This window comes from Myotis brandtii, unplaced genomic scaffold (genome assembly GCF_000412655.1).
Source record: "Myotis brandtii unplaced genomic scaffold, ASM41265v1 scaffold902, whole genome shotgun sequence".
Classification (NCBI taxonomy): Eukaryota; Metazoa; Chordata; class Mammalia; order Chiroptera; family Vespertilionidae; genus Myotis; species Myotis brandtii.
Genome location: NW_005371709.1, coordinates 1291158 through 1300650, shown reverse-complemented (window position 1 = coordinate 1300650; position 9493 = coordinate 1291158). Strand labels below are relative to the sequence as shown.

Below are 9493 nucleotides of genomic sequence, written 5' to 3'. Positions count from 1 at the left end.
TCCTGGGCGCGGAGATCTGCCCCTATTCTGTGTGTTCGCGGCACGGGCTGGCCATCGCCTCGCACAGCGTGTGCCTGACCCGGCTCCTGATGGCGGCCGCTTTCCCGGTGTGTTACCCGCTGGGCCGCCTGCTGGACTGGGCGCTGCGCCAGGAGATCAGCACTTTCTACACCAGGGAAAAGCTGCTGGAGACGCTGCGGGCCGCGGACCCCTACAACGACCTGGTGAAAGAGGAGCTCAACATCATTCAGGGCGCCCTGGAGCTGCGCACCAAGGTGGTGGAGGAGGTGCTGACCCCGCTGGGCGATTGCTTCATGCTGCGCTCCGACGCCGTGCTGGACTTTTCCACCGTGTCCGAGATCCTGCGCAGCGGCTACACTCGCATCCCCGTGTACGAGGGCGATCAGCGGCACAACATTGTGGACATTCTGTTTGTCAAGGACTTGGCCTTCGTGGACCCCGATGACTGCACCCCACTCCTCACCGTCACCCGCTTCTACAACCGGCCCCTGCACTGCGTCTTCAATGATACTCGGCTGGACACGGTGCTGGAGGAGTTTAAGAAGGGTGAGCAGTGGTCTATCTCCTTTCTCAACTCCTACCACCTTCAAAAGTACTACCCTTTCATAAACGTGAGGCTTCAGGCACCCAAAGCACTTCTTCCGCGGTACCAAAAACTCAAGGGAGACCCCACCTCATGACGCACGGGCCCTTTTCATTTCACTTCTCCTTACCTTCCTTGCAGATGACTGAGCTCCAAGTCTCTTCTCCTTGGCTTGGCTCACAAGATGCCCCATATTTCTCATTCATTTCATTCCAGTATTTTTTCAGGGCCTATCATTTGCCAGGTGTATTGTGCAGGATGGACTTTGGAAATAGTCCTTGGAGGTCATTGCTTATAGCTTCCCACTCATTGCTGGAGGAACCTTGACCAGTTCCCATAGCAAGCAGCCTTTGTTTTAAACTCCTCCCAGGGCTGGAAGCTCACTATTTCCAGGGCAAACTCAATCCACTGCTGGACAGCTCCGCTGCTGACAGTGTCTTGCATTGGAGTAGAAATTTATTTCTCCTAAGCTTCTCTCTGGGTCCTAGTTATAGCCTTTGAATCACATAGAGTAAACCCCAAACACCTTAGACATTCTTCCCCCCTATTGAATTTTCCATCAGCTATTCACTCCGCATATCAAGTACCCACGTTGGAATTAAAAATTGAGTAGGGCAATGAGGTCCTTGTACTTCTTGGAACTGTGGTCCCATGAGGTAGGATAGATCTGGACCTGAGGAAATATTCTGGTAAAGGGAACCACTAGAAAACTTGCATAACGACATGAAAAGAAAACTTGTATGTTTACTTCAGAGCAGTCACCCCCACTCCTTGATGTCATGCTTATAACATGTTCACTGCATGTCTGGAGTTGGCCTTTGGTAACTGCCTTTTGGGGTTGAGTACAATTCACCCAAGAAACATCAGCCTGGGTACTTTGGTGTCAGTCGTCTTGGCATTCCACAGTTTTGCTGCTCCCCCTAGTTAGCTAGAGTTGACCCAGAAGGACCCTTGCTTGTTTTTCAAAATCAAATCCACCTTCAGGAGTCACCACTGAGAACATTCAGAAGATTATCTCACAGACCCTGAAAGCAATTCCAGAAATGATTTGAGAACAGTGACATAGTTAGAAAAAGGTAGAACCTTCTAGATCAGCGGTTCTCAACCTGTGGGTCGCGACCCCTTTGGCGGTCGAACGACCCTTTCACAGGGGTCACCTAAGACCATCCTGCATATCAGATATTTACATTACGATTCATAACAGTAGCAACATTACAGTTATGAAGTAGCAACAAAAATAATTTTATGGTTGGGTCGCAACATGAGGAACTGTATTTAAAGGGCCAGAAGGTTGAGAACCACTGTTCTAGATTCTAGAATGACTATTTTGAAGGAGGCACTCATCTATACATATGAGTTGGCATGTTTATTACAAACTAAGCTAAATAAAAATAATAATTCCCTGACTTTAGAATCAGGTTTCAAATGTAGCTTCCCTGTGACTAGCAGGAATCTCATTTGACTATGTGTGTTTTAATTTGTTTGTCAAAAATTCAGTTTCATTGCCTTACCATCACAGGTACTCTCTAGCTCTTTGCATAGAGAGGTACCTGGGGTCTTCCTTCTGCTACCAAGGGGAAAAGAAGTCAAAAAGCTGTTTACTTTGTGTTGGTATCATGAGAAGGGAGGAAGTGTGTGTGTGTGTGTGTGTGTGTGTGTGTGTGTGTGTGTGTAGCAGCTGTTTTAGCCCAATTTAGGCTACTGTCTCACCTTCTTCTGTCTGTCTCCCCCCAGTTTTTCCATAATTCATTCCCACTGCACTCTGGGGTTCATCCATCCACTCAGAATTATTCTTCCACTTCGTGTGCCCTACAAAAGGGAGTCTGGATCTGGGCATAAAAGCTGTGAAAATCTGTATAAGTTTGTTAAGGATGTCATAACAAAATACCGCACATTGGGGGGCTTAAACAACAGAAATTTATTTTCTCACAGTTCTGGATGCTGGTAATCTAAGATCAAGGTTTGGTTTCCTCTGAGGCCTCTCTGCTTGGCTTGCAGATGGCCACCTTCTCACTGTGTTCTTATCCCTGGAGTCTCTCTCTGTGTTCTAATCTCCTCTTTTTATAAGGATACCAGGCAGATTGTATTAGTACTCAGCCTATCAGCCTCAGTTTAACTTAGCCACTTCTTACATGTGATACTTAGGATAGAGTGCAGTTTAAGAGTGTCCCATTGTCATGTGCTTCGAGAAGACATTTTTAATGAAACTCCTGTGAACTCATTGACTCATTTATTTAGTATTTATTGAGTATCTACGTAGTGTTAAGCAATAGGGGAGCCAGTAAGACTGCCCTCAGAAAGTTAGTCTACAAGGGCATGCAGTGTTAGGATGAGGACAGTCTTCAGAAGCAGGAATTGTGTCTTACTAACCTGTGTATCCCTGGCACCTGGCACAGTGCCTTGCACAGAATAGGCTACTCAAAAAAGTCGCTATTGATCTGAAATGAGTCCTGTTGCGGGATTTCTACATCTGGTCTGAAAAGGGCTTGTTAGCGTTCTAGCAGTTGGTTTGCAAATTAGGTAGCTCACAAAAGAGAAGCAGGCCATTACAGTGAACACCGCGCCAAGGAAGATATGTCCACGTCCCTTCAGAGCCATGCTCTTTCCTCAAAGTGTGGCCCATGAACCAGCAGCATGGACCTTGCCTGGGAGCTTTTGGAAAGGCAGGATTACATGCCCCACTCTAAATCCACAGCATAAAAGTCTGCATTTTAACAAGCCCTCGGCTGACTCATGTGTACATTAAAGTTTGAGAAGCATTGCCTTTGGAGAACCCTTATTAATGGTGATTGATAGATTTACTTAGGATAGACTAAATACAAGGAATAATTATCAAGGTGGGTGTTCTGTGGCTCCAAGCTATAGATTACAGTGCTAATTTCTACAAGGGTTATGTTTGCACCATAGGGTAGGAGAGGAAAGCCGAGTTGGACTACTCTTTTTTTTTTTAACTTTTAAAAATAACTTTTTTTAAGTCCGTCATAAAAACCCTTCCATTTCCCTCACTTCTTGGCATCTCAAGTTACTTCACTACCTACACAAACCCCTTAGGAGATAGGAGAGGAAAATGATAATATTTTAATAGGAGCAATAGTTACCATTAATTGAGCGACAACTCTGCCAGGCACCATGCCAAGCCCTTTACATACTCAGAACAACCCTCCAGGGTAGGTATTATTAACTCCATTTTACAGATGAAACTAAAGCTCAGGTTAATTATATGACTTGTTCGATTTCCCATAGCTAATAACTGACTGGACTGTGATTTGAACTCGGTCTATAGGGCCCCAAAGCCTATTCTATGTCCCACTACCTCAGTCTTACTCCCGCTACCATCCCAGAACTCCTGCCCCCACAGGGTTCAAAGTGGCCTTTTTACCTCCGACTTGTTGTCTATGGCTGATTCACCTCTAGTTTCTGCAGGTAAGAAATGTAGCTTTTATAATAATAATTATTATTAACATGCATATTGCATTTGACAAAACATTTCTACCTACCTTTTCTTCTCTGATCTTAAAACAACTCTACAGGTGTAACTGAGAACCCTAAAACTGCCTATGATCATCACTCAGCTTTTATACTCCGAGGCCCATATGCAAATCCAGTTCAGATGACTCTTTTTTTTTATTGTTTAAGGTATTACAAATAGTAGTACATATGTCTCCTTTTTTCACCCCATTGACCTCCCCCTCCCCCAGCATCCCCTACATCCCTCAAATGACTCTTTCTTATTCATATGGGATTTTACCTCTATAGTTCTGATGATCCCAGGTCTTTAGAAAATGGAGAAAAGGAAAATGGTCTTTCCAGCTGGCATGCTAGCTTTACAAAAGGGAACAATATTTCTCCCCAGTGGACTGTGAGTTCCTTGAGGTCAGAGAATGAATCTTATTTACTTTGTATTCTCAGGATAAGCACAGCAGTCACCATGGCTAGGGGATGAATACACATTTATTGAATAAGTGGTTTTAAATAGCTAACTTCTATATTGCTGTGTTTGAGTGAGGTAAACCCTGAGTTCAGAAAAATTAGTGTTGTTTGTTCCATTAACCATAACCAATCTTTCCTCTTCCCCTTGCTGGGTTCTTTACCCCAATGACTGGCACCACTGTCCCTCTAGTCTTCCAGGCTTGCAAACCTCTCCTTTACCACCCACCTTCATCCTACTAATCACTGTCTTGTCTGCTCCCGCTTCCATAACAAATCATCATACACTGGGTGGCTCAAACAACAGAAATTTATTTTTTCACAGTTCTGTAGGCTAGAAGTTCAAGATCAAAGTTCAAGCTGATTTGTTTTCTGATAAAAGCCTCTTCCTGTTTACAGAGGGCCACCTTCTCACTAGTCCTCACATGACCTTTCCTGAGTGCATGCTCAGACAGAGAGAGGGAGAGCGAGAAAGACAGAGGGAGGGAAAGAGAGAGAGAAAAGAACAGAAAACACACTCTGGTTTCTCCTCCTCTTCTTATAAGGACACCTTACTATTGGATTAGGGCTCCCCACTATGATCTCCTTTAACTTATTTAGTTCCTTAGAGGTCGCACTGGGGTCTTAGGATTTCAAGGTGTGAATTTGAGGAGGAGCAACGTATGAATTTATGGACATTTAGTCCATAGCAATCAGCAAAGTCTGCAAAAAGTTTACCAATATTTCACCCAAATTATTTCTTATATGTATACATAATTTAGTCCACTGTTTCTTTCACTTGGGTTATTCATTGATTTTATTCAACACATAGTTACCATGTACATGTTGTGTAGGCACAGTAGAAAACACCAGCAATATGGTTCCGGTCTACATGGAGTTTTCATTCTAATGCAAGAGACAGAAATTAAATAAGTGAGAGAGTGATTAGGAGCATAAGCTTTGGTGCTAAACTGCCCAGGTTGCATCCTAACCTTGGACAAGTTTCTTAACAGTTTGTCTCTTTTGTTAGCTGTAAAATTAGGATAATAATAGTATTTATTCATAGGCCTGTTTGAAATAGTAAGACAATATTGCATTATAGTGCTTATTTAGTAACTTTCGTATAATAAATGTTAGCTATGATTATTCAGTATAAACACAAATCTACTACTCATTTGTGCAAATGCCTCCTAAGAGGTTTTGCTGCTTCCAGTTTTTGTCTGCCTCAAATGCATCCTCTCCAGTGCCACTAAAATAATCTCCGATGATGTCATCCCCTGCTTTAAACTCTTCTGCACTCCCCACCCCCTGCAGGATGAAGTCCAAGCTGTGCCCTCATCAACTGCTCCCTGCTCACCCCTCTGGCCTCATCACTCACCACTCCCTGCCTCAGCTGTGTGCTCCAGCACCATTAAACTTGTGGCCATACTGTGCTATTTCTTGTCTTTGCCCCTTTACTCAAGCTGTACTCTTTGTCAGGAATATGCATTGCCTGACTGACCCCTAGTCCAGTTCCTCCTCTAACACTCAGCACACCGGCCACCTCCTCTGTGAAGCTTCTCCTATAAACCCCATATTGCTGGTATTGAACGAACAGGCCCTATTGTCCATATTTAATGATTTGTGCTACCAACACATATAATGAGCAGCTGGAGAGCAAAGAGTCTTTGTAGCTGTAGCACCCTAACAGTGGATATGACACATAGTAAGTTTTCAATAAATGTTTGTTGAATGAATGATTGAAGGACTTGAATATAATGGAAGGGATCTACAGAGCTCTAGTAGATGAATTAATTATCCCAGCCCCATCATCTGGGACTATGCAGCAGGACAAAGTCAAATGGTATGTTATTTATTTTTATGTATTGATTTGAGAGAGAGGGGAAGGGAGGAAGAGGAGAGAGAGAGAGAGAGAGAGAGAGAGAGAGAGAGAGAGAGAAACATACAAACAGATAGTAAGTGCTCAGTAACATTTTCATTGAGAAGTAATCTGGTTGAAAAGTCAGTGTTTTGCTTATGACTCCAAATTCTTACGTGAGCTATTTTATTAGGAAGAATATCCATCCCATTGTTTAATTCTTTAAAAAGCTGCCAAAACATTAGTGCTGCATTTTGTGTCTTTCATAAAAGAAAATCAAAAGTTACTTTCACTCAAAGTTATATTTCACTGGTATAATTAGATGTAATGTGCTTTAAAATATGTTAAACGTTGCTAAATAATAATTAGTAATATTTAGGATGAGATGCTAACCTTCTAAAAAATAGTTAGAGCAAACAGTAAACAAAGTCTAGTCCATCATGTACAGGGAAGAAGAAAGAAAGGACATTAGCAAAAGTAAAAGTAATTAATTATACAAGGTATAATATATTTCTTTAAAATTTTTCATTATGATTATTATAATATTGCTCCACAATAATTTTTTTCTCAGCCTGACAAAAGAAATACCAGGTAACAATAGAATCTAAGCTGGAAGGGGCATTGAAAAACCTGAGAGAAAATCTAATTCACTCGTTTTTTTTAGATCTAGTTATCTTTTCCAGGGTATAATAGCCTTTATTGTCAGGCTTTCTTTTTATCTAATATAAATCCCACAGGCTGCAGTTCAATTCAATTTCCTCTTTTTTATCATCCTTTGTGAGTCCTCTTTTATTTGAAGAATATAGTACCTCACCTCAATTCCATTTTTTAACAACCAAATACATTTGGTTATCTTTCTAGCTCCCTGAAAGCATTTGGATGTCTCACAGGAGGCGGTCTGTGGATTCTCCTAATATGAATTCTCTTAAACTGGTTTACCTCTGGACCCACATTTGGGACCCCTGGACCTTCAATAACAACTCTCAGTTCTCTTAATTTTCTGCTGTCTGTTCCTTTCCAGATTGAGATTTTTCTCAATTCATTTCTTCCTTCCTTTCCTTCTTCCTTCCTTTCTTCCTTCTTTCCTTCTTTTTTCATATGACATTATTCTATGTCAAGCCTCCTGCCCTCCTGGTGCTTACAGTTGAGTAGGGATATAGCCAGTAGCCAATAAATAATTGCAAACAGTGACAAGTGATTTGAAGAAAAAGCATAGGGATCTATGAGAGCATAAAATAGGGGCCCTGGTTCTGTGGGTAAGGATAGACTCCCGCTCCTCAAGTGCTATTTGGGCTGAGTCCTCCAGGATGGTGAGGAGCGTGCCAGAAGAAGAGCTCAGGGGAAGGGAGCAGACATGCCAAGGCTTGAGGAGCAAGGGCCAGTCTGGGTGCCATGCGAGGTTCCTGGGCCATTTAACATCCATGAGGAAAAACGCCACCTTCTCCAACCAACTCTCCCTCGACCTCTAGTGACTGCCAACATTGTCTGAGCAATTGAATGCAGTAAGAATCACTGAGTGCCGGGCTACCAGGGCTCTGGGAGATGCATGTGGATACAAATATGGAAAAGGCCCTGTCCCCCAGGAGCATGAAAGGAGGAAGGGCCCTGATGGAAATGATACAAAGCACCATGGAGGACAGGCAAGGGCATCCAGACAACATCTGCGGGAGAAGGGAGAAATAATTCCCTGGGAGGATCTGGGAAGTGGAAAGAGAGGGACTTTGGTAAGCAGTTTTAACGGAAAGGGGCATTCCAGCTGAGGCAGGAGCTTGAGCTAGAAAAATAAAGGCAGGGAGGGAGCCAAGGCTACATTTGAGTGCTGGCAAAGCAGTGATCATATGCTGCTTTTCTTGCAGTAAAATGGGGGACTAGGTAGAATGAGGGATTTGTCAAACATCATTTGTTTCCTCCAAATGCTGAAAATGTATCTCTTCACCATTTTTGGTGGTGATATTTCTAAAAGGTTTTATACCCATTTCTGCCTTTCAGAACAAAGGATCCTAAATGTAACTTAATCTTTCCGTGATGACACAGGAGCATGGTCATGAGAATGTAGTAATTTTGTGCAGTATTATAAAGCAGTTCTCTGTCTACTTTTTTATTTTTTTTCTGTCTACTGGCTATCAGCTGCTGGTTCTCTTCGGGCCGGCCTCAAGCAAATCCCTGCCCCACTCAGCACAAAACCACTCTTTCTGAGCCTATTTGAGAACTCTTATTTAACTGGGAAACAAAGTAAATACACATGTTGAGAATCGTGCGCCTGGTATACAATACACTTGAATAAATATTTGTTGAATAAATGATTAATTAGGCTTTGACTAGGAGTTGGGGTACAGAGTTGGTATACAAACCTGGGATAGTTCCTTCTGGGACCAGAGTCAAAGCCGTGCAAAGTCAGACCTCCAGATAATGGGTCGTTACACTGCTATTTTTATAGTGTTGCTTAGCAAGCCAAACTGCCAATCGGCTTAGTTTCTAGTGACTAACAACTATTTTTTCATGCGCCAGTGATGCTGGTTACCATGGTGCTCTGGGTGACACAGTTGGCTTTTTTATAATTGCCTTTCAGTGGCTTAAGAAATTTTTTTGTGATAAATGGGTTGATTACTCTATTTCCAAAGAATTGGAGCAGGATAATTACTACACAGGACAGCCTCCCTCACTCCTTATTTTTAAACTAGTAACTAGAGAAAGGGACTTTTGTTTTTCCAAATCAAGGTGGTTGCTGTATGACTGGTAGGGTAACATTTTTGTCCTTCTCTTTCTGATTTGATAGAAAATGATTTTATTTGATTGTATATATTTTTTAAATACCAGCATGTGTTAAGGTAGCTTTTTCTCATCTGATTCCAGTGGAATTCTTCAATATTAAAATATAAACATTAGGACTTCACAGACCTTTGTAAACACAGAAGCTGTAATTACTGGCACTGTTAAAATTCTGACATATCATATATCATCACAGAGAAGTATCCTCTAAAAAGCCAAACTGTTTTTGCAGTCCAGGACTTTTTCAACTTATTAAAGTAGTAGAGGCCCTGTGCATGAAATTCATGCACGGGTGGGGTCTGTAGGTCTGGCTGGCAATCAGGGCTGACCGGGGTCAGACAGATTGGGGCCTACGG

The 9493-nt window shown here is 42.4% G+C and overlaps 1 protein-coding gene across 2 annotated transcripts in view; it reads left to right on the top strand.

The window, feature by feature from the left end:
* Positions 1-6: 6 nt before the first annotated feature.
* CNNM1 (cyclin and CBS domain divalent metal cation transport mediator 1) overlaps positions 7-9493 on the top strand; it is a 52389-nt gene continuing 42902 nt past the window's right edge. For both annotated transcript variants that reach the window (XM_014532721.1, XM_014532720.1), the window contains exon 1: positions 7-567. In XM_014532721.1, coding sequence (XP_014388207.1) covers positions 90-567 — 478 coding nt within the window. In that variant the 5' untranslated portion in view covers positions 7-89. The remainder of the gene's footprint in view (positions 568-9493) is intronic.